This window comes from Balaenoptera acutorostrata, chromosome 16 (assembly GCF_949987535.1).
Source record: "Balaenoptera acutorostrata chromosome 16, mBalAcu1.1, whole genome shotgun sequence".
Classification (NCBI taxonomy): domain Eukaryota; kingdom Metazoa; phylum Chordata; class Mammalia; order Artiodactyla; family Balaenopteridae; genus Balaenoptera; species Balaenoptera acutorostrata.
The window spans coordinates 72,380,219-72,405,366 of NC_080079.1; the positions used below are offsets into that span (position 1 = coordinate 72,380,219).

The 25,148-nt window shown below is 46.2% G+C and overlaps 1 protein-coding gene across 2 annotated transcripts in view; it reads left to right on the forward strand.

Annotated features, from left to right (window-relative positions):
• GALNT2 (polypeptide N-acetylgalactosaminyltransferase 2) overlaps positions 1 to 25,148 on the forward strand; it is a 178,144-nt gene that overhangs the window by 126,717 nt on the left and 26,279 nt on the right. For both annotated transcript variants that reach the window (XM_057531557.1, XM_057531558.1), the window contains exons 4-8: positions 15,276 to 15,374; positions 15,612 to 15,679; positions 15,945 to 16,010; positions 21,610 to 21,731; positions 23,807 to 23,894. In XM_057531557.1, coding sequence (XP_057387540.1) covers positions 15,276 to 15,374; positions 15,612 to 15,679; positions 15,945 to 16,010; positions 21,610 to 21,731; positions 23,807 to 23,894 — 443 coding nt within the window. The remainder of the gene's footprint in view (positions 1 to 15,275; positions 15,375 to 15,611; positions 15,680 to 15,944; positions 16,011 to 21,609; positions 21,732 to 23,806; positions 23,895 to 25,148) is intronic.

Consider the following 25,148-nt stretch of genomic DNA (forward strand, 5'->3'; position numbering starts at 1 on the left):
TATGAAAGGACTTCATAAACTGCCAATAACGACACAAATACAGGATGTAATTGTATTGTTGTTGTCGTATGTGCCTAGTGGCATGTGAGTGTGTGAAATCGGCTTTGAGTAGAGAGTGAACCGTTATTCTGTTGAGCTTTGCTCCCGACGTGTATGTGGCGTGGAGGGCAGACATTCAGCCTCCCGCGTGTGACACTTGTTACACTGAGGGGCACCTGGGTCTTCTCACTGCAGTGCGACATTGGAGGCTTTCATTATTGACCAAAAGCAGTTGGAGAAACAACTTTGAAACAGCAATCCCGCCTATTTCAGAAGAAATCAAAGCAATTAAAATGGGGTCAGCAGAGTATTGCTTTGTTCTGTGGGTCTGAACAAACCATCCTGTTTCAGCCACACTTTTAAATGAGTTGCTTCACCATCACCGTGGAACCATGGAACCATTAAAAAAAAAATCTTCTGTATATTTTAGGAAATAGCCAAAACAGTATAAAATGTGTTTCAACTCCGTCAGTCATGTAGGCTGCACATTTCACTTTTTCTGAAACAGTATGGTTTCAGGGATTCCTTTTAACTTTTCTGTTGAGCTTGAAAGCAGCAGTGTTGTCAGTGGACGTACCCACAGTCTTACCCCGGAACATCTGCATGCGCACTCGTGGAACTGACCCGTCCACACGTACTCTGAGGTGTTAAGTGTTAGTGATGGAATCTGCAAGAACCCAGATCCCCATTTCAATCTGTAAAATTAAAAGTACAGACTTTAAATAACACTCATCTTTTTTTAAATTTTTTATACAGCAGGTTCTTATTAGTTATCTATTTTATACATATTAGTATATATATGCCAATCCCACCAGCATCAACACTCATCTTAACTATATTGGATCAACCATGATTTCCTCCATCTGACGATGATGAGAGAAGAAGACAGAAAATTCATGTCTTTGGAAATTCAAGTCTATTAAAAAAGGAAATATCCCAATAGGAATATTGCACTTGGATTCAAAATTTTATATTATTCAGTGTTGATTTCTTTTGATTCTTGGCATTCCTTTATTCATTCAGCAAGGATTTGAGTGCTTGCCATGTGACCGGTAGTTTTCTGGTCACTGGGGAAACAGCAGTGAACAAAACTGATAAAAAAACTCTGCCTTTATAGAGCTTACAGTGAGGGAGTGAAAGTAGAAGAGAATAAAATAAATGATCAAATTATATGGAATAAGACAATGTTAAATGCAATAGAGAGAAAATAAGGATGGAGGTCAGGGAGTGTGCGGGTCAAGGTCGAGGGTCCAATAATAAACAGGTGGTTAGCACAGCAAAAGGAACAACCAACAAAATGAAAGAACAACCAACAGGAAATATTTGCAAATCATATATCTGATAAGGGGATAATACCCAAAATATATGAAGAACTCATGTAACTCAATAGCAAAAATAATAATAATAATAATCCTATTAAAAAATGGGCAAATGACCTGAATAGACACCTTTCCAAGGAAGACATACAAATGACCAACAGGTACATGAAAAGGTGCTCAACATCACTAATCATCAGGGAAATGCAAATCAAAACCACAGTGAGACACCTCACACCTCAGACTGGCTTTCATCGAAAAGACAAGAGATAACCAGTGTTGGTGAGGAGGCGGAGAAAAGGGAACCCTTGTGCACTGTTGGTGGGAATGTAGACTGGTACAGCCACTCTGAAAAACGTGTGGAGTTCCCTCCAAAAATTAAAAATGGAACTACCGTAGAACCCAGCAGTTCCACTCCTGGGTATACATCCAAAGGAAACGAAATCACTGTCTCAAAAGAGATAATCTGAACCCCCGTGTTCATTGCAGCATTATTTATAATAGCCAAGACATGGAAGCAACCTAAATGTCCATTGATGGATGAAATGATAAAGAAAGCGCCTCACACACACACACACACACACACACACACACACACACACACACAATATGGGATGTTATTCAGCCATAAAAAGAAGGAAATCCTGCTATTCGTGACTGCATGGATGGACCTTGAGGGCATTTATTATTTATTTTTGGCTGCGTTGGGTCTTTCGTTGTTGCACGCTGGCTTTCTCTAGTTGCGGCGAGCGGGGGCTACTCTTTGTTGTGGTGCGTGGGATTCTCATTGTGGTGGCTTCTCTTGTTGTCCGTGGGTCAATCGATATTTGATGGGTGTTTTTTTTAAAGGCTGGTAGTGTCTGTCATTGTTTCAAAAATTCAGAATTTACGCATTAAACCAACCTGATTAACTGCATTCAAAACCTCTTGATTCTTATTACTGTCCACTTGATAGGAGAGTTTGAAGTGACTTCTGCTTATTTCTGCTTGTTCTGCTTATTTCTGAGTGTTTGCTGGATATGTTTGAATACAGTGATTTGGAGAATAGAAATTATATTGTGTACCTTTATTAGCATAGAATGACTCTCTGGCATTGCATCTAGTGTTTTCCTTTTCTCTATATGTTTTACTTTAAAAAAAAAATTTTTTTTTCCACACCACACAGCATGCGGGATCTTAGTTCCCTGACCAGGCATCGAACCCGCGCCCCCTGCATTGGGAGCACAGAGTCTTACTCGCTGGACCACCAGGGAAGTCCCATTTTTGTCTTCTATGAGTTTTCATTTTTTGGGTGTCATTTTGATTTAGGTTTGCCTCTTGTAAGCAACCTAGTGTTGTATTTTTATTTTTAGACCAACATGACAGTCTGAAGTTTAATAGGACAAAACCATTTTCGTGTTTGGTCTTTTATCTATTTTTTTATGTCATTCTACTTTTTCCTGCTTCCTTGCTTTTTCTACCATTTTCATTCTTCTCTTACATGGAAAATGTGCTCTACTTTGTTGGTCCTTAGTTTTGTTAGTTTTTTTTTTCTCCAGGGGTTAAAGAAAGTTTGTTTCCTACATTTAATTCAACTAGTTGCTATTTTTCATGTTTACAGAAATTCAACAAAAACATTGAAAATTAGAGAAATGTTGGTTTAATGCTAAGGATAAATACCAAGAATAAAATAATATATATTTTAAGATGAAGAATGAATATGTTTATACTTTCTCCCACCCACTTTCTGGTTTTGTTGATTTATCTGGACTTAGATACCACTTATTGTTAAAATCACATTTTATGTAATTATTTAACAAAATTATATTTTATATAAGTATCTTCTTTTAATAAATTTTTCATTGGTATAACCATATTTACACAAGTCTACTAGACTATACTGCTGAAATAGTTTTAATGCATCCTAACATTTTATGTCATAAGTTGAGTTCTTGGGTTTGTTTATTTAGTTATTTATTTTGAGAGTAGATCTTCACGTGGTTTTTCAGATGGCTCAGATAATTGAAATACTTTCCTGGCTTGCTTACCTGAGAACTACTTTCCATTCCCTTCATACAAGAATGGTAAATTCACAGCGCATAGAGTTGTTGCGGCGGGTCTGTTTTTCCTTTGAAACTCTGTATACGTTGTTCCACTGTTTTCTGTTTAAGTGTTGTCACTGAGAAGCCTGAAGCCATTCTGATTTTGTTTGTTTATTTTATTCTATCAGTTAGGATACTTAAAGCAAAAAAGACATTTTATTAAATTGTTTAACATGAAGTCTGGAGGTCGTCCTCTAAGGCTGCTGCAACTGGACTGGGAGCTCTTTCTGGTTCCCTTACCACCCTCTTCCGCATTTGGGGTTCTCTGCCTCATCCTTTTTGCCTCGTATGGTTGCAAGAAGGCTGCCATAGCTCCGTGCATCATGATCACTTTCAAGGCAGGAAGCAGAGGGGTCAGAAATGGCCTTTTCTTTAGTGACTCTCTGCTTTTATCAGCAAAATCCATCTTTTCTGGACGCCCCCTGCAGACTTTCTGTTACTGTTCATTGGCCAGAACTAAGTCATGGTTATTTGTGACCATGACAGGGGCTAGGGAAAGGAGTTTGTCTTTGGCCAAGCAGGACTCACCTCTGGGGCTCTGCAATTCACCCAAAACAACATCTGTAAGAAAGGAGCAAGAGGGGAATGATTTTTGTGTTACCAAGATAGGTGTGCTCTTCTTCAGGTGTGTACAGAAGAAATTCCACGATGTTATAGAGTCAGAAGCACCGAACATAAATCGGTAACTGTCAGTGTCTCAGGGAGCATATATCAAATAACTTTATCATTCTGTCATTAACTAGAAATTAATTTCTTTTTTCCCGAGAGTCCAGAAGGATGCAGTTACACTTGACATGAGCGAAGTCTAAAGGAACCAAACATCATCCTGGCTTTTATTGGAGTGGATGGGATCATGCCATGCCAAGCCAAGTGCTGGGTGTTTGTTCGTTTCTTTCTATGGAACCGATAGGCTGGGGCCAAGGAGGGGGGTTAAAGTAGTGACTCTTTTGCTTCCAGTTTACATCCTTGTATCAGTACTTATCCAGTGACAGGACGATCTGTTTGCCTTTCATCCTTGTGAGGAAATGGGTCCAGTGCAACCTTTGATTACTAATAACAGTGTCATTGAGTGAAAAGTTGATCTTTGTACAACAAGCAAAAACATAGAGCAGGGGCTTCCCTGGTGGTGCAGTGGTTAAGAATCCGCCTGCCAATGCAGGGGACACGGGTTCGAGCCCTGGTCCGGGTAGATCCCACATGCCGCGGAGCAACTAAGCCCGTGAGCCACAACTACTGAGCCCCCGCTCGCCACAACTAGAGAAAGCGCGTGCGTACCAACAAAGACCCAACACAGCCAAAAATAAATAAAAATAAAATAAATTTATTAAAAAAACAACAACAACAACATAGTGCAGTTAACTGTCCTTGAAAAGTACCCGAAAGCATCATCCTTGACAGCACATCATGTCCTTAAAAGTCAGAACCACTGCTAAGTGGCCACACAAAGTCAGTTATTTGGCTCGAGTTTACGGGGAGGACTGAAAGAGAAGGACGCAGGGCAGAGAAGAAAGCCCCTGAGACTAAGCCCGAGAGGGGCTCTGTTGAGACAGCAGGGAGCACGTCTCTTCACAGAGCAGGGCAGAGAGCAGCTTGGAAACCCGAGTGCGCGGCCCGGAAGGGAGACTGAGGCTCCGGGAGATGCCCCGGGTCTGGGGTCGGGGGCAGGGACCCGCGGCTCTCACCCTCCCGAGAGGGCGGCTCCCGGCATCGGGCGGGATGAGAGGCTCAAGCACCGGGTGGCCTCTCTCTGCACTGACCCCACCCCTGGCCGTGAGCCGGAGGTCCTGCCTGAAGTGAGCTTGGCGGGATTAGGAAATTCAGATGGCCTCATCCACGGCTGTTATTTTCACAACTTTCAGTAGCCCTTGACTCTTGAAAAAGTTTTCAGTTAAAATTTAGTGTCTGTAAAACTGGAGGCAAAAGGGCAGGTGATGCTTGTTGAAGGAGAAAACAGCTCTCTTTCACCGGAAGGTGCTGGCTGAAAGCAGCAAGTGGAAACCTGCCATCCGCCCCCTCGGGGCGGGGGGAGGACCCTGTGTGTTCAGGGCGGAGTGTGTTTTCCGTGGTTGGTGCTGCAGTGACTGCGCAGCCGTGAGCCCGTGCTCGGGACTGTCCGCTGCCCTTTTCACCTCTGGAGCCCTTGGCTTTTCCAGGAGATCGGAGGACTTCAAAGGGAGAGCAGAAAATACGACAGGCTCCCGTTTCTGGTGTCTCGGGAAGGGTAGGTCCTTGGTTTAAGAAGACACTCCTGTGTCAGACAGCGCAAGGCACCAGAACGCAGCTTCAGACCGAGAATTTCAGAGTGAGACAGACCTGCCGCGATTCCTGGGGCTTACTCAAATCTCCTGCCAACTGGATTTTTAAGAAGCTTAATTGCAGATGGGTCCCGCAGAGGTTTAAAAATCTCTTAGGATTTGGTTCTCTTCCATTTTAAAAGACCTCTGTAGAATAAGCTCTTTAGCTATTAGGACTGATCAGAAATTAGTTGATTAGGTGGAATATTATGTCATTATCACTGTTTGAAGGATTATTAAGAGTGTATTTTAATTAAATGAACATTATACAACAGCTGTTAGCCTTCTTTTTTTTCCTTCCTGCTTTTTTTAAATTTTAATTCCATTTCCAACTCCCATTTTATCCCCCGGCCCGCCCATCCTCCCCAGACCCTCCAGAGCAAACGCCCCATGGAGATGGCGGTGTGAAACTGACCCCTTGTTTTCCTTGTGTCGGAGCAGAGGTACCTGAGATTGAAGCTCTGAGGATTCTTCCTGCTCGGAAGAGCAGGGAGGGATGGCCCGTTTCAGGTGCACGACCCCCCTTTGCTGTGAATCCAGCCTCCAGCTATGGCTTGATCTTCTTCCAAAGGGCCCTGAGTGCTGGGGCCTTATTCAAAGGCCTTAGGCCCGACTCTCTAGGTGGGAGGGCTTGAGGGGTGCAGCACAGGGAGGGAGCTTCTAAAACTGAGATCCCCAGGCATCACCCAGACCTGCTTATGTGGGCAGGGCCCAGGCGTCTGCATGTTAATAATATGCTCTTGGGAGAGCCTGGCACTCACTAACTGTCCGAGCTTTGTGGTGACCGTGAGTCCATGCCAGGGCAGCTGCCAAAGCAGGGCGTTCCCTGGTGAGGAGTGTGCCCAGCCCACGATTGGCTCCAGACGGGGGGTGCCCCGGCTGCGCAGCTTGTACGGGAAGTTCCACCTCCTGTGGGGACAGCTGTGTCCGGCTACCAGGCCACGGTCACTCAGACAGCAGACCTGCCCCTTTCTTCCTCTGAAAAGGAACTCATGGCAGCACTCCCTGGGGGTGAGGGCAAGGGAACAGAAGGTGCATTCGGGGCCTCGTCTGGGTCACCTGCTGTTCAGAGCCTGCATCCCAGGGTCCCTGTGCGGTAGCACCCCTGCACACACCTCCATGCACAAGCAGGGGGCAGAGGGCCTGAGAAGTCACAGTCTACTTTGATCGGTTCTTTTTTTTAATTTTAATTTATTTTATTTACTTATTTTTGGCTGCGTTGGGTCTTCGTTGCTGCGCGCGGGCTTTCTCTAGTTGTGGCGAGCAGGGGCTACTCTTTGTGGCGGTGCTCAGGCTTCTCATTGCGGTGGCTTCTCTTGTTGTGGAGCACGGGCTCTAGGCGTGAGGGCTCAGTAGTTGAGGCATGCGGGTTCAGTAGTTGTGGCACACGGGCTCAGTAGTTGTGGCATGCGGGCTCAGTAGTTGTGGCACGTGGACTCAGTAGTTGTGGCTCGCGGGCTCTAGAGCGCAGGCTCAGTAGTTGTGGCTCGCGGGCTTAGTTGCTCCGCGGCATGTGGGATCTTCCTGGACCAGGGCTCAAACCCGTGTCCCCTGCATTGGCAGGCAGATTCCTAACCACTGCGCCACCCGGGAAGCCCTCTTCTGACTTTTGAACCCTCCTGGCCCTGCCGTCTGAGCTTGACCCCCACACGAGCCCTTTTGGTTTGTCTCCCCTGGACTGAGGGTGCACGTGGAGACTGGCACCTTCTCAGGTGCTGGGTCGGCTGGGGAGACCGAGGTCAGAGCAGCCCAGTGCTCTGCTTGCCATCCATCTGCCCGGGCACCGCCCTACGTGTGCACCTTGGTGCAGGGCAGAGGCAGGTGCCACGTCGCTCCTTCCCAGAGTGAAAGCTACTCATTACACCTACTGGCACCTCTCCCCGGTTCACCCTACCCGCCTCTCTGTTGAGCACAGAACTGCCTTTGTTTCTCCAGTGATCGAATTCAGTTGGATTTAAAGCCGTAGGGCAGCTCTGTGAATCAAGAAGTTACAAAAAAAAACAGGGTAAACCTCAAAATAGAAGGAAGGAAATAATGAAGAAAAAAGAAAAGATTAATGAACTAGAAAAATAAGAAACAATAAGAGGATAATATAAAGCTTGATTTTCAAAAATTAGAAATCTCTAAGAATACTGATAAAAATAAAAACTACAATTAAAAAATATCAGGAAGGCTTCCCTGGTGGCTCAGTGGTTAAGAATCCGCCTGCCAATGCAGGGGACACAGGTTCGAGCCCTTGTCCGGGAAGATACCACATGCCGCAGAGCAACTGAGCCCGTGCACCATAACTACTGAGCCTGCGCTCTAGAGCCCATGAGCCACAACTACTGAGCCCACGTGCCGCAACTACTGAAGCCCACTCGCCTAGAGCCCATGCTCTGCAGCAAGAGAAGCCACCACAATGAGAAGCCCACTCACCGCAACGAAGAGCAGCCCCACTCGCCGCAACTAGAGAAAGCCCGCGCGCAGCAACAAAGACCCAACGCAGCCAAAAATTAATTAATTAATTAATTATAAATAATATCAGGAATAAAAGAGCAAATACAATTATAGATTGAGTTTGTAAAGATCGTAAGAAAATTGTAAGCACACTTTTATGCAAATATAATACATTTAAAAACTTATATGGAATGTTTAATTTTCTAGGAACATGAAAATTACCAGAGTCATTCAAGAAATAGAAAAATATGAATACATACAAGCCATGAAAGACCTTTTCAGCAATAAAAAGTTTGCCTTCCCCGGATTCACAAGGCTCAAGTGGGTTTGCATAGAACACAGACTATTTTAGAGAATTTCTAGAAAAAGAGGGAAAGCTGCCCTGTTTGCTTCTTGAGAGCAGGAGTACCTTGCTGTGAAACTGGAAAAAGAAAGTAGAAGAACAGAAAATTGTAGATAGATTACTGTTATGGTTATACATTGAAAAAATTCGAAGCCAAATACTAGCATGTCTAACATAGCTCTATTTTTTAAAAAAAACCATAGCCAAGTAGAGTTTATTTTAGGAATGCAAGAATGATAGAACAGCAGGAGATATATTAAAACACTACTCTTTCTCAACGGATTAAAGGAGAAAAGCTATATGATCCCCCTCATAGATGCAAGGGAAAAAAAAATCATAAAATTTAGCACTTGTAAGGGAATTTCCTTAACCTGATTAAAGGTGTCTGTAAAACATCTGTGGCAAACATTACACTTCATGAAAATCTAATTGCATTCACCTTGAAGATGGGACCAGGGCAAGGGTGTTCTCTACCACCTTTTTTATTGCATGGTGTGTTGCAGGCCATGAGCAGTGCCTTATGAAGACAAGAACCGCAGATGTAGAAGAAGTGTAAAGAAAAGGACAAAATGTGGATGAATTGATGAGTGGAAAAATCCAAGAGAACCTACAAATTCTCAGAACTAAGAGAGCTCAGTGAGGTTGCTGAGTGCAGGGTCCACAGACGCAAGCCAGGGCCAGCAGTGGCCTGTGAGCAAATGTAAGAGGAGAGACCCCGTGCCCTGTAGCAACAGAACTGTGAGGTTCTTAAGAGCAAATGCAACACAAGATGTGTAAGGCTTTTATGGAGAAAATGAGATAATTACAAAACATAACTGAAGGACATTAAAAAAAAACACTCAATATTATAAAGAAATTATTATAATAATTCCCTTCAAATTAATCTGTAAATTCAGTGCAGTATCAATGCAGTGCTTAAAGACCTGATCCTTAAATTCATAAGGAAAAGCAGATGGCCACAAATAGCCAGTGAAGCAGCTTGCCTGTCAGATGTGAAGGCGTACTTCAGAGCCACAGCCAGAGCAGTGGGGGACGAGTACAGAGAGATGCACAGAGCGGAAGTGGACCAGGGGTCAGTGTACACACATAAAATGTGGTCTGACAGCAGTGACAGCACACGTCGGCAATGACGTAGTAAACCGTTAAACGACGCTGGGACCACAGACTAACCGTACAGGGAAAAATGAGATTACGTAGTCATACCATTCATACAAATATGTCTAGGCAGGTAGATGGGTAACCTAAATGTTAAAAACATTTGTAAAAGTTAAAATATTTGGAAGAAAATCTACTAAATTATATTAGAGACCTTAGGTTAGAAACCCTTTTTCTGAACATTTTCCAGGGCCACAGTTTGAGAAATCAAAATTTAAAAATATGTTTGACAGAAGACATCTTAAACAATTACAGGATCTGCCACAGACTTGAAGATTTTTGCAGTGCATATGGCTGACAAAGGATACTATCCAGGATATATAAATTCCTATCATCAAATAATAACGAGGTGAAAACCTAACAGAAAGTAGACAAGAATATGAGCAGGCAATTAACAGAAGAAACTATCTAATCAGCTCATAAACACATGAAAAGCTGTGTGCCCTCGCTAGTAATCAGGGAAATGAAAATTAGAATAATAAGAGGCTATTTCATACCAACCTGGTGGGCAAAATGTAAAAATCTAATGCTGTCAAGAGATGGTGAGAATATGGAACAGTGTGAACCCTTGTGGATGAGAGGAAGCTGCGAACAGCCTTCGGAGATCAGCTTGCTGAATCAAGTAAATCTAGTAGTCCTACCTGTGGGCAAGTGACGCAGAGAAACTTTCTCACATACGTAAAAAGACAGTGTCCATGGCTGCATTCCTCCTAACAGAGAGAAATTGGCCATCCGCAGAAAGGGATTGGATGTGGTGTGTTCCTACAAGGGACGGCTGTGCAGCAGTGGGTGTGAATGAAATAGAGCCGTGCGTGTCAAAACAGGTACGTTCCCAAAGGCGGAGAAGGCAAACCACAGTGCAGTGTCACCCATACACGTTTTGAATATACGCAGAACACCACTCTATGTTATTTGTGAAGATGTACACATGTAGTTCGTTGAAGACATACATAGGAATACTGATGTACCAAATTTAGGGTAGTGGTTACCGCTGGTGAAGATGGGATTTGAGGTGGGAAGGACATACCAGGACTACAGCTATTACATGTCAGGTTTTGTTTCATTTTAAAATCTGAATCAGGGACTTCCCTGGTGGTCCAGTGGTTAGGAATCTGCCTTCCAATGCAGGGGGCGTGGGTTCGATCCCTAGTCAGGGAACTAAGATCCCACATGCCGTAGGGCAACTGAGCCCACGTGCCACGACTACTGAGCCCTTGCGCCTCAACTAGAGAGAAGACTGCAATGAAGAGCCCCACGTGCCGTAACGAAGACCCAGCGCAGCCAAAAAAAAAAAAACAGTTCTTTGTGGCACTCTCAATAACAGTAAAATAAAACTTTGAAACATGCTAAAAAAAAAAATCTGCATCAAATGCCAAGGTTGCAAAATATTAAGATTTGAAAAAGCTGAGTGGAGGGTGCATGGGCACTTGTATAACATCTTCTAGGTTTTATGTTTGAAATATCTTGCACACGTAACCACGATGATGGGGGTGACGACCTGGGAAAAACAGGCCAGCTGCCTCTCTCCCCAGCAGGCCACAGGACATTCGTTACCACACTGAGTTGATCACGATCCAAGACTTGATCCTTAGCTTTGTCAACCCAGGGAAATACTGTTTTTTCTTTTTTTGCTTGTTTATTTTTTTTTCCCCATGCTTTGCTTTGCTTTGTTTTGTTGTCAGCAAATCAAAGCTAAATTTTCTCTCAGGGGCAGACTCAAACTAAAATCATAGGCTGAATGAAAATCCAGAATGCCTGTTTAATAATTTGTAAAGAGAAATGCATATGACAGCAACTGGAACCTTGAAATACCGTGACTGATCCTGGTGTCTCCCCTTGAGGTGTCTCCCGGGAAGCTGAGACATGGTGGGAAGACCTGCTGTGGATGTGCAATAAGCAGTCGCTGCCGTGGAGACTGACACTCGGGGTCCCCATTTGCCAGAGGTTTCCTCCTACAGGGGACTCCAGAGCATGTTCAGAACACGGGCTGGGTATTGAATGCTTAGGGTCGTGGGGTCTGCACATCCCTCTCTGGGAACCCTGCTGGCTTCAGAGGGGTGGGAAAGATGCCTAGGTAATCCCCACAGGCACCATCGGCACACAGCTGCCACATGCGTATGGTAACCCTCATGAGGATGACAGGGACCTTTCCAGTATTCAGAGTCCTTCTTCGCTATTTGATTGTCCCAACAACCAGGCAAGATGGGAAGGGCCAGGCTTCCCCGGTGGTCCAGTGGTTAAGGCTGCGCGCTTCCACTGCAGGGGGCGCAGGTTCGATCCCTGATCGGGGAACTAAGATCCCACATGCCACACAGTGAGGTCAAAAAAATTATTTTTAAATTAAAAAAAAAAAGAATAATAACATATTAAAAAGAAAAGATTTACAGGGATGAAGTGCCTCATATCACTCAGTTACCAAGGTTACCACAGGCCAGACGAGCTGGGGTGGGGCTGGGGAGGCACCCTGGGGGCGTGGGGTAGAGGGTGTGTTTCTGTGCCCTTCTCCACACCACGGAGTAACCTTCCACCGTATTTAATAGAGCCTCTAGCTTCCCAGTCTGAGGACGCGTGTTTGATTGTGTCACCAGTGTCTTGACCAACCGCAAGTGTAGCATCTGCGTCAGAGACAAGCCTCCCCGGGTTCGTTCTGCACCCCGAGGGCTCAAGAGCTCCCTGCACTTGACGTCAGCTGATGCAGAATTCAGATTTGATGGCCATCTAGTCTCAGAGAAATTTAAAGCTAAATTAGAGATTTTTTAAAAAATCACTGTGTCCAGTTTTTTCAAGTCCCCATTTTACTGGACAGGGAGTTACCAGAATGACCCTTGGAAACCCAAGTGAACTTGACCCAAAGCCCATCTTCAGCATCACGCTGCTTCAGCTGCATCGTCCGGGAGGGAGAACAGAACTGACTGCAGACTCTCCTTGATGCTGACTCCAAATAAACCCCAGCTTCTATCAGTTCCCAAAGAAGTTCAAGGATGAAGGTGCCCCTGGCAGCCAGCTCCCCTGGCAGGTTTCTATATCAGGCGGGTGTTCTTCCCCCAGCTCCGGAGCAGAGAATTCTGCTTGGCAGGGACAGCGCTCTTTACATGCAAGATTTATTCTGTTTCTTTTTAAAGAAATTCTTCAAATACCACCCCCCCCCCTTTTATCTTGGCACAGTGTATGGACTTAGGATCTGAATTCATATACTAACCTATAGCACTCAGACTCACAGGGTATAAGATACTCTTCAGTCTTTACTTGTCATCCCTCTTTACCTAGAAATGGGATATACCTCTGAAATTTCCTGATTGCCAGTTCCTAGCAAAACTAGGTGCCTGATGCCCTATGTTACGGAATTCTAATAAAACGATGTGAATGCAGCAGCCCTGTGTGTTCTGAAAAATGTTTCCAGAGCCCCTTGAGAATTCCAAGTGCTCGTGGGAGACGAGGCTTCCTGCAGAGAAACAGAAAATGAGAGAATAGGACCTGATTGGAGCGGCTGAGTTTACTATGATTTGAGCCTGAAAAATGCTTCCTTCTCTCCTTTGGATTCTCACGTTGCTGCTCCAGCCCGAGCTCAGCAAGTCATTTCAGCGCTGTCTGCTCAGCTCAGCCCTCGCCACTGGGTGGGTTGGGGCCTGATTGCAGAGGGCGTCCTATCCTGGGGTTGTTATTTCATTAGCATTACAGATTGGGTTCTTGGGAATGACATTCGTTGGTAATTTGTTTACAGTTGAACCTTGCAGAGTCTTCCTTATTACTTCCTTAATCTAACAATTGGCGAATTCTTGAAATTAAAAAACAACAACAACAACAAAAAAAACCCAGCCTTATCAATCTACTTGTCATTAAATACTTAGCCGTCAGGAGCTATAATGATCAACAACAGTAATTCCCGAATGCATTCTTTTCCCAAACAACAGCGACTGGTATATTATGTTTTTTTCTCATGGTTAATTAAAATCCAGCTATCCATATAACTAACATAAACAAAAGAAGCCCATTTTGTGATCTGACCTCATTGCTTTTTAATTTTGCTGCTTTTCTGGCTCATTTTCAAAATTTGCTCTCTGAAGTAGTTTTACCAGTCACGAGGGAAAATCAGTGTCTGTTGACTGTTTTCCTCTGAGGCACAGCTGAGCATCAAAGTTTTTTTTTTTTAATCTTTCTCCTTTTCCTACTGATTTCCCATTTAAGATAGATACCTTGCATTCTGGGAGCAGATCACTTACAGCTGTGGTCAATTCCATTAAGAGCTAAGTAGTAAAACAAGTTCTTGAAAATGTATTGGCCCCATGGAAGGTTTTCCAACTTCTCCAGTGGAAACCACTGAAGTGATACCAGTGCAGGGACCCCCCAGATGGTGAGCGCAGCCTGGAGGGACCCCCAGATGGTGAGCGCAGCCTGGAGGGACCACGTCCTGGGCGTCGGCTGGTGGTCCCTACCCTACTGCAGGCAAGGCCGTCACCCTCTCCACCTTGGGTACAAAGTGACTGATTGAGAACTGCTTCCAGAGGCCAAAGATACTTTAGCTGTCCGTCCCACCCCTTCCCCCTCCCGGCTTCAGTAGTACCACCAGCCTGGTAGCTCCCTGAATGCACTCACGCCACGATTCGACTGTTCACAGACGTCCTCGCGAGCTGTAAGCCCGCCCAGGGGTCTTGTTCTCTCATGGTTCTCTGGAGTGTCACCTCTACACTGGCATGTTCTTCAAGTTCATGGAGCCTTCAAGGGATCGAAGGGTCCCTTAATGATGGGTTCTGCAGAGCCCAGCCTCCCTTTACTGGTCCTTCCTGTCGCCTAGTGGGTGATGCCTCAGCGTCTTCAGCCTAGGGCTATAGCGTCCTGTGTTTTCAAGCAGCCATTCAGGGCCCTGGCAGCCTTGTGTCTGTCTGCAGGGACCAGCCGTGACAAATGCCTGTTGTAACCTGCCCGTAGTTTTGCAGGCCTGAATCGACTTTCTTCAGAGCGGTCCTGGGTTCTTTCAGTACTGCTGCAAGTGGAAGGGGGAGCCGACGGGCTCAGGTGCCCACCCATCCTTCCCTCGCTCGCAGCAGCCTGCACCGCTGTCACCTACGTCGTGTGGACGCGGTCCGGCGAGGTGAGGGGCGTGTGTCCTGCATTCCGGGATCGGGGGAGCCGTCAGTGGGGTAGTGCCAGGTGCCACACCCAACGTTGGGAAGAATCCCAGCAGTTCACGTGCTTGCGGCAGGCAAAGTAGGAAACGGGAAAAGAGCAGCCATGCACAGTTGGTTCCACTCCTCAGAAATAACCACTGTGAACCGTGAAAAGCACGTCTATAGAGGTGTATCTGCATGTGAGACTAAATGGGATTTCACTGTTTTGAAACACCCTTTTTTTTCCAACATGTTAGAAAGATGTTCTCAATATGTTACTTTTCACTGAAATCTCTCATCTTTTAAAATGTTGCTCTGGTTGTGTTTTTCTGTGTCCTTATGTCCCGTTGTCGCTGTATCTCGGAATAGGCCAGGGCCCCCTGCAGACGACAGGTCCACCCCGAGCGCCCGTCCTGCAGGGCCACCTGCCCGCACTGTCCGGGGCGCGCCTGGCCGGGGCTGGTCCGGGCTCGTCGTTCAGGTCGCTCTTCCTCCTCCTTCAGGTGTCAGCGGAAGCAGTGGCGGGTAGATCTGCCGGCCACCAGCGTGGTGATCACGTTTCACAACGAAGCCAGGTCGGCCTTGCTGAGGACGGTGGTCAGGTGAGGCCAGCAGCTGCCATCCGTTGCCCACCCGTTGCCGCTTCTGCGGGCAGGGGACGTCCCCCAGCAGGGATGCTGAACAAGGGCCGGGTCCCCAGCGCAGCCGGGCCGGGGCTGTCTTTGGGGGTGCAGACAGGTCACCTGACTGTGCAGCCCCAGAGGGGCCGAGGGATGAGAATTGCACACCCCAGTCGTAGCCTGAAAGGCCTGCAGCTTTATCTTTCTGCCTTTCCTCAGCGTGCTTAAGAAAAGCCCACCCCGCCTGATAAAAGAAATCATTTTGGTGGATGACTACAGCAATGACCGTAAGTAGAGACGGATTTCCTCCCCCCCACCGCCAGCATCCCCCTCCGTCTGGCCCTTCTCCTGGGTGCCAGCCTGCCCGGGCTGTGGGTGCTAAGCACGAGTTTCGAGAAAAGGCCGGAAGTAGGGGCCGCAGAAAGAGGGTGCCTCTCTGATGCCCCGAGGGGCTCACCAGCCCGAAGGTGATGGAGAATCACCGTCCCTGCCCACCGAGCCCTCCATTAGTTAACTTGAGGTTCAAAAGCTTTGCTTCTTTTCTTTTCCTAGCGGAAGACGGGGCACTCTTGGGGAAAATTGAGAAAGTGCGGGTTCTCAGAAATGATCGGCGAGAAGGTAAGACTTTTCTCAATTCAGTACCAAGACAGTTGAATTCTGACTTTTCCTGAGCCCAGTAATAATGTGAAGAAGCGTTTCAGCTCCAAGAACAATGAACTGTCTCGTGTTTTGTCTGCCTTCCTCCAATAGAGCCTCTTGGGAGCCTCTCCCAGCAAACCTAGGAAGAATATCGAAAGCTTAACTAATTGAAATTGTTTGTGCACCAGGGCAAGAGTTCAACTTACGCTTTTATTTATGTATTTAGAAAACTGGCTTCTCTCTTTTCTTTCACAACCTAGGAAGTCTTATCAGTCCCTTGAGTACTAGAATTTAGAAGAAAAACAGAGATTTAGCAATGAGAACTTTAATGACTCCACGCTGCAGGCATCTGGTAAAATAACTGGGGTTCCAGTTTGACAGCCTGCACAAGGTGAACCATCCAAAACAAGGGAAAGAGCACCGGCGTTACGTGCTTATTGGATTTTGCAAATGCCAGCCTCGAAACCTGCTGTCAGTCCTGTCTTTGCTGGAGCTGGGCTGATCGAGTCCACTTTATTGGCAGTGGGTGAGCCTGTTAGGGCGATGTCATCAACACCATATTTTAACCAACTAAGGTCATCAATCCAGATGTTCAAGATGCATAAACAATGGGGTCACCCTTGCCCCTAAGCAAGCTGTTTGCTGGACTCACATCTGACCCCCAAGCTGAGATTAAACCAGAATCTTGCATTGTATTTGCCCCTAAAGAAACTACATGATAACTTGTTTAATTCAAACCCAAAGTGTCTGCTGGCACAGGGGAAAAAAGAAGATGAGGCGGGAGGAGGGAATAAAAGAAAGAAATTAGCTTTCACGTGGGCATTTTATAACTGACAAACCACGTGCTAGCTTTATCAGAGAGAGCCTTTAACCTGCTTAGAAATCAAAAGCAGTCCTTCTAAATATACACTATGCATTTGCTTTACATTAGGCTGTTCACGTGGGTAAGAACCCACATTGAGGCATTGTTTTGGGAAGGAATGAAGAGGGGCAGCTGCGGGAAGCCAGATTATGGTAGAACTACATGGAACAAGTGAGGAATGTGACAGTCGAGTGAGAAAATGCACTCACTCAAATATATGTGTGCTTGTGTGTGTGTATCCCAAACAGTTAAACATATACACAAATGCTCATAGCAATGCTACTAGGTGACAGAGAAAATCAGTTGCATAAAATCATGGCCTTGGGTTCATTTAGTGCTGGGGATTTAATTGTGCCAGCGATTCTTAATCTGGCTATTCATTACAATCACTTGGGGAATTTAAAAGAAGACCATGCCTTGACCCGACCCACAATTGAATAAAGATTTTTGTTTTTCTAGGGGTGGGGCCTGGACATCTGCATTTCAATAATACTGATGTACTTTGAAGGCTGAAAACCTAGTCCTTCTCATTGTGCAGATGGAAATATTAAAGTTGAAAGAGGTTAAGTGTCTTTTTCAAGGTCCATCCAGCTATTTAATAATGGTAGCGGAGCCAAAACCGTGTTCATAGGCCAAGTTCTCTATTTGTCCTGTGTGCTTTTTATTCCTCCGTTCCCACTGTCCTGCCTGATTAATTTATTTTTTTCCAGTTTATTGAGATATAATTGACATATAACACTGTGTGAAATGTACAACATAATGATTTGCTAGATGTATATATTGTGAAGTGATCACCACACTAAGTTTAGTTAACGCCCATCACCTCACACAGTGACAAATATTTTTTCTTGTGATGAGAACTTTTTAAGATCTACTCTCTTAGCAGCTTTTGAATACACTTATGTGTTTTGGCTATTGTAAATAATGCTGCAGTGAACAGGGGTGTGCAGACATCTATTCAAGATAGTGGTTTTATTTCTTTGGAATTGCTGGATCATATGGTAGTTTTACTTTTAATTTTTGAAGACCCTCCATACTGTTCTCCACAGTGGCTGCACCAATTTACATTCCCACCAACAGTGCACAAGGGTTCCCCTTTCTCCACATCCTCACCAACACTTGATATCTCTTGTCTTTTTGATGACAGCCATTCTGACAAGTGTGAGGTGATATCTTATTGTAGTTTTGGTTTGAAGCCCCTGATGGTTAGTGTTGTTGAGCACCTTTTCATGGACCTGTTGTCCATTTATATGTCTTCTTTGGGAAAAAAAGTCTTTAAATTCCTCTGCCCATTTTTAATCCAATTATTTTGCTTTTGTTTTTGTTTTTGCTGTTGAGTTGTATGAGTTCTTCATATATTTTGGATATTAATCCCTTATCAGTTATATGATTTGCAAATACTTTCTCCCATTCCATAGGTTGCCTTTTCATTTTGTGAATACTTTTTTTTGCTCTGCAGAAGCTTTTTAGTTTGATGTAATCCCGTTTGTTTACTTTTGCTTTTGCTGCCTTTGCTGTGGTGTCAAATTAAAAAAATTATTGCCACCACTGATGTCAAGGAGCTTACCTATATTTTCTTCTAGGAGTTTTATGGTTTCAGGTCTTAACGTTCAAGTCTCTAATCCATTTTGAGTTGATTTTTGTGTGTGTTGTAAGATAGGGGTCCAGTTTCATTTTTTTGCATGTGTCCAGTTTCCCATCACCATTTATTGAAGAGACTATCCTTTCCCCATTGTGTATTCTTGGTTCCTTTGTTGTAAATTAATGGCCATATGTGTGTGTGTTTATTTCTGGGCTCTCCATTTATCCCATTGATCTATGTGCCTGTTTTTAATGCCAAGGCCATACTGTTTTGATTACTATAGGTTTGTAATGTAGTTTGAAGTGATGTTTTGTGTGTTTTTTTTTTTTAATGTTCCATTTTAATTTTTCTCGTAGCTTTTTAGCTATACATTTCTTTTAGTGGTTTCTCTGAGGATTACAACATGCATCTTTAACTTATAACAGTCTATTTAGAGTCCATACAACTTAACATTAAATGTAAGAACCTTGCAACAGTTTAATTCCATTTCTGTTCCCTGTCCTGTGTACTGCTGTTGTCATGTGGTTTCCTTCATATGTTGTTATGATGTTTTAAACCCCACAGTGCAGTGTTAAAATGTTTGCTTTAAATAATCAGTTATAAAGAAATTCAAATGTATAAATGGACTCTAAAATTTATCCTCGTATTTTTCGTTTCTAGTATCTTCATTTTTTTCCACAGCTTCAGGTTTCCATCTAGCGTCATTTCCCTTCAGCCCAGAGAACCTTTAGAACTTTATTTTTTCTTGTAGGCAATAAAACCTCTCAATTTCTGTTTATCTGAAAAATCTTTCTTTCTCCTTTATTGCTGAAGAGTATTTTCTCTGAATGGAATTCTGAGTTGACCATTAGTTTTTCTTTCAGCACTCTGAAAATGTCATTCCAATGTCTTCTGGCCTCTGTTTTTCTGTTTAGAATGTAGCTGTCAGCTTATTGTTGATTCCTTGTATGTTATGGGTTGTTTCCTCTCTCTGATTTCCAGATTGTCTCTTTATCTTTGGTTTTTAGCAGTTTGACTGTGACTTGCCTAGTTTGATTTGCTTTTTATTTATCCTGCTCCAGGTTTGCTGATCCCTTTGAATATGTAAGTTGAAGTTTTCACCAAATTTGGGAAAGTTTTGGCCTTTTATTTCTTTATATATTTTTTTATGCCTCATCCTTGGACTCTAGGCACACATATGATACACCACTTGATATTGTCCATAGGTTACTCAGGCTTTTTTTCTCTTTCAGTATTTTTTCTCTGTTCACCAGATAGATCAATCTCTATTGATCCATCTTCAAGTTCACTGGTCCTTTTGACATCTCTAATCTGCTGTTACGCGCAGTGAATTCTTTCATTTCAGAAAATTGCAGTTTTCAGTTTTGGAATATCCATTTCACTCTTGTGGTTTTCATTTCTCTGCTGAGAATTCCCCATGTTTGCTCATTCCAATGATCATTTCCTTGGAGTTCTTGGGTGTAGTTATCATAATAGCTGCTTTAAAATCCTCATCTGTTAATTTCAATCTGAGTCATCTCAGAGTGGGTTTCTATTGACTTTTTTCTCTTGGATATGGATCACATTTTTCTCTTCTCTTGTCTACTAATTTTTTAAATTTTTTATTGGATATTATGAATGGTATGTTGTAGAGACACTGGATTCCATTATCTTTCTCTAGGGTGTTGATCTTTCTTATACTGGGCAATTAAATTACTAGCTCATGACTTTGAACTTGTGTAGGCTTGTCTTTGTACTTTGCTAGCATAAGTGTATCTTGGATGAATCCCTTATTCCTGAGACATAGTCCATATTCCTAAATGTGTTCCCTCTGGAGTTTCTGTAGAAATGAAGTGTTTGCCAAGTCCTTCTAAGCACAACTCAATTGCCAAAAATTGTGTCCCTGATTCCAGCTGAAATCTTAGTTCTTTCTGTCTTCTAATTGTTTCTCTTCATGGACTCCTTGGGGTCTCCCCTGTGCCTGCAGGTTCAGGCGTCTGCCAAGGATTTAAGGGCAGTTATCACCAGATTTGGGACTTAGCTCCTTCCCAGGATCTCCTCCTTCTGTTTCCAGCCACTCTCCAACCCCAAACTCTACCCTCTGACACCTCAAGCCAAAAAAGGCTGCACTGCAGTGGATTGGAGAGTAACGTCGGGGGCAAATACCATGTTTACAGGGATTTCACTCTGTGTGATTTTCTTCTTTTAAGGGTTGAATGCCCTCTAGTTTCTGCCTGCCCTTGGCTACTCTAGCCCTTTCCTATAGTTGCATTTTCTATTTTGCTCAGTTTATACTTGTTCTCTGAGAGAGGGTTTGCCTATTACAAGCTGCTCCATAATACCAGAACTAGAAATCGTTGGCCTTTTTCCTACTCTAGCATGCAGCTCTTTAAGAATCATGGAAAACCCTTTCTGACCACTGTGCTGCATAAAAAACTCACAACACTGTCCTTACCGGTTGTGAATAATCTCACATCTACATGGATAGATAAAGCCCAGCGTACATAGCGGAAGCCACTTATGACCACACCATCTAGTGATGAATATTACTATGTGTGATAATAAAAAATGATATTACTAACAGATCACAGCTATATAAATTGTGTAATTTGACCAACAGTGTAATTAATTTTATGTAAAAGCCAAACAACTGGGCTTTATCATTTATGTAAATTTGGCTCGTGATGAGTCTTAGAACACACAGATATTCACAACACTGTTATCATTAAATTATCACCATTAAATTTGGCCCCATTAGCACTTGAAGTGTCTGGGTGACACGTGCCTTAGCCCAGTTAATTAGAAAACTCTGTTGCTGTGTCAAAGGAGATTAGTTTTAGAAGTTCCACATTTCAATGGCTTGATAAAGGAGACTTCAGTTATGTAAAAGCCTTCCTCATAAGGCACTAGTTCCAAGTTGTTTTCTCAGTCATCCAATTAACTTTAAAAAAAAGGTGCTGACAGAACTCTTACCTGGGTAACCGCAAGGCGGTATTGATCCCTCCACGCGTGTTGGTGATAAACTCCGTGCCCAGCAAGAGGGCTGTGTGGGGAGGTGTCGGTGTCGGTGCAGGTGCTGGGGGTACAGTTCTTGTTTCTCTTTCTCGCGTTCCCTGGGCGTTCTCCCCTGACGTGTTTTTGGACTCACTCCACAGGCCTGATGCGCTCACGGGTGCGGGGGGCCGACGCGGCCCAGGCCAAGGTCCTGACGTTCCTGGATAGCCACTGCGAGTGCAACGACCACTGGCTGGAGCCCCTCCTGGAGAGGGTGGCCGAGGTGAGGGTGCGGGCTGGGGGAAGGGCCTCTGCGACACTGTCCTACGAGGATTTTATCCACCGCAGGAATCTTATCAATGGGGGAAATTCATTTGTCAGGTAGGAGGCCAGGGTCAGCAGAGGCTAAGACAGCCCTTCCCCTAGCGGGGTCTTCCTTCCCTGCCTGAAGCTTTGCACTGACTGTCTGAGCTCAGCGGGGGCAGAGAGCTGAGGACAGAGGCCGCAGGGTCCCCGGCCCGGCCGTGCTGCCCTGAGACCCAGGCTGCGGCTCGTGGGGAGGGGCGCAGTCCCAACCACACAGGGACGTGTGAGGCTGTCAGTTGACCCGGGATCGTGCACCTTCGCCTTCTAGAAACATCACTAGTATTACCTTTGGCCTCTTGTGATCTCTCTTGCCTTCTGCTTGTTTTATTGACTTTCTTTCCTCCCTGCTAAGAAAGCACTTCCTTGAGACAGTAAAGTAGATGTAATGAAAGTACTAGAGAAATAGTAAAGTCATTCTTTTTGCACCGTAGCAGGGATCGCAGATGGGCAGTGAGTCCTGAGACATGAAATAAGACAAACTACTAGTGCTGTGACCCTCATGTTCACTGCCGTTTACTGAGCGCTAACTACGTGCTGGATGCTTTACACGTTACCTTAATCCAGGGTTTCACCCCCATTTGACGGTTGAGGGCACTGGGGTTCAGGGAACTTTAATCACTTAACCAAAACTCATACAGGGGGCAGAGCCCAGGCTGCAAAGCGGGTTTCACTGAGTCCCTCCCTGAGTCCTCTCACACACACACACATGCCCATCCTGGGGGCCCCGTCCCCGGCTGCTCACTCCACCAGGCTGTGTGTCCCAGGGACGCAGAGGCAAAATGAAAGCTGCACAAGATACCCGGGCACATGGAGGCCACATGCTTCGTGGTCAGACTGTCAGGGTTATTTAAACAGCCCCCCACCTCCTGAAGAAAGAATGGGAAGAGTTGAGAATGGTCATTCTCCCTCACTCTAGTCCTATCAAAAGAAATCAAAACAAAGGGAGTGGACTTGGACGTGGGGCAGCTTACGATCTGTGGCGCCGTCCCCGGGCTGAGCCGGGCATGGAGGACGTCACCCTTTGCGCTTGGGGCTCCACACTGTACACCTGGTGGTGGTGGAACTTCCCGCTATTCTCTGAGCGTGGTCCTCTGACGTGTTACGTGCTTAGCTCTGCTTGCCCTGTTACTAATTTGTTTTTCGAAGTCTTTCCCTGGCTGATTCAGGTTCTTGCCATGGCTCAGGGAAGCGTCACCCTTGTGTTCCCTGTCGGTGTGGGGCAGAGTTCCTCCCCAGCACCAACTAGCCCGGTTTAAAGAGGGCAGGAGAGTTCAAAGACCTTGTGTTCCCAAACTCTAACCAGAGCAGTGACAGTGTGGCATAAAGAGAGGCCTCAGCCTACGGGAATGTTTTGTGTTTGGTGGGATCGCGGGTAAGACAGACTCAGGCTCCGGGTTCTCTAGTCAGTTCGGTCACCGTCCGCTGTGATGAGGTTGGAACCTCTACACCACCCTCGGCTCCCAGGCCCGTGGACGCATCTGTGTGGGCGTCTCAGCCGTGAGTCCTTTCCTGAGGTTTCCTGCAGCTCGCAAATTACCGATGTTTAAGTACAGCCGAGCTTAGATCCTGTTAGAATGAAAGTTACTCCATGGTTGAGGTTTGACATTTGGGAAAACACTAAATAAAACACTGTAGTCTCACGCTGGTGCGCTCTGAGAACTCCTTCTTTGGAATTAATAAAAATTGACATTTGCTCCTGGCTGTTAGGGGAAAAAAAAAACAACTCAGGAGCGGTCCCGGGAGAGGCTTGCCCTCAGCCAGTGAACACCCGCGGGGCAGCCCCGTGCACCCGGGCGCCTCCGGGGGGGCAGCGTCCCCTGCGCCCCCGACACCCAGCGCAGCGCAGGGCTGCAGGTGCCCAGCTGGGCGCCCCAGGGCGTGGGGTGGCGGGGGACCGGCGCGACGGTCTTCCCGGGAGCGCTGACACTCAGGCCCCCGCCTGTGCGTGTCCCGGCTGCCTCTGACACCTGCTGTTGCCTTCGTGCGTTGCAGGACAGGACCCGCGTCGTGTCCCCCATCATCGACGTCATCAACATGGACAACTTTCAGTACGTGGGCGCGTCTGCGGACCTAAAAGGCGGTAGGTGCTGCGCGGGGCCCGGGGACGGCGCCGGCGACGGCGCCTGCGCGGGGCCGCGGCCAAGGGCGCCCCTGCGTTCAGCTGGCGGGGCTCACCAGGGGACAGAAGCGGCCTCGCCTCCCCTGGACGGTAGGCGTGGTTCGCGTCCCTGGCACCGGCTTGGCGTACAGAGCCGGCCCCGTGGGAGCCGGTGTGGAGGCGCCAGGCCGATGGGGGTCCGCCCTCTTCACCCTCCCCCTCGCCGCAGCGTCCGTCTCCTGCTGGAAGCCCATCCGCCCCGCTCACCCGTGACTCCTGGGCCCCGCGGCCTGCGGAGCGCAGCCCTCCCGCCGCCTGGCTGTCAGCCTCTCCTGCCCACTGGCCGCCCACGCCCCGCCGTGGTGGAACCTTTCTGGGGAACCTTTATCTGAATGACCCCGCCGGTTTCCTGGGGTCCTCGCGGCTCAAGTGTGACCCCTCGAACCCTCCCTCCGCGGGCTCCCACAGTAATTTGTCTGATACTCTCTTGACCTTCTTAAAAATTCATAGTGAAGGCCCCAGAGAGCTTTGTTCACGTAGGCCGTACGGATCAGCGTTTGCTGTGTTAGAAGGTAAGGCTGAGAAACGGTGAGAACACCAGGCAATGCAGCCACGTGGGCGCTGCCCGTCCTGCAGCTTCCGGAACACTCCTTCCTGCACTTTGGAAAAATGAGACTGAAAGGGGCCTGTAGGGCCTTAGCATAAATCTGAAAGCAGTTTTAACGTCACACACCCCCTGAAAGGGCCTGAGGACCCCCAGGGGCTCCTGGACCCCACCTGGGGAAACTGTTCTCGTGAGGAGCTTCACGAAGCTGATGGGTGCACGGGAGTGACGCTAGCCCCGCCTGAGGAGCGGTCTCCTATTGTCCCTGTGTCCCCAGGACCGTGTGTGCACAGGGGTGACCTGTGTCCCCGGGACTGTGTGTACATGGGGGTGACCTGTGTCCCGGGGACTGTGTGTATATGAGGGGTGACCTGTGCCCTGCAGGCTCCCCTGTGTCCCTGGGACTGTGTGTGGGGGGGGGTGACCTGTGGCCCCAGGGCTCCCACACAGCCCAATAAATGCTTCATGCTCTGAATCTCAGCTGGCCGGCAGCCTTGCCTCTCAGACCTCGGCTGAGAGCCAAGAATTCAGCAAAGCCTGCTGTAGAAAGAGATATAAAAGAGATGTCAGAGCCTTTGCCTTCCGTGTGTAATTTATTCACTATTGATTTTTCACACCTGAGATGAGTGGAC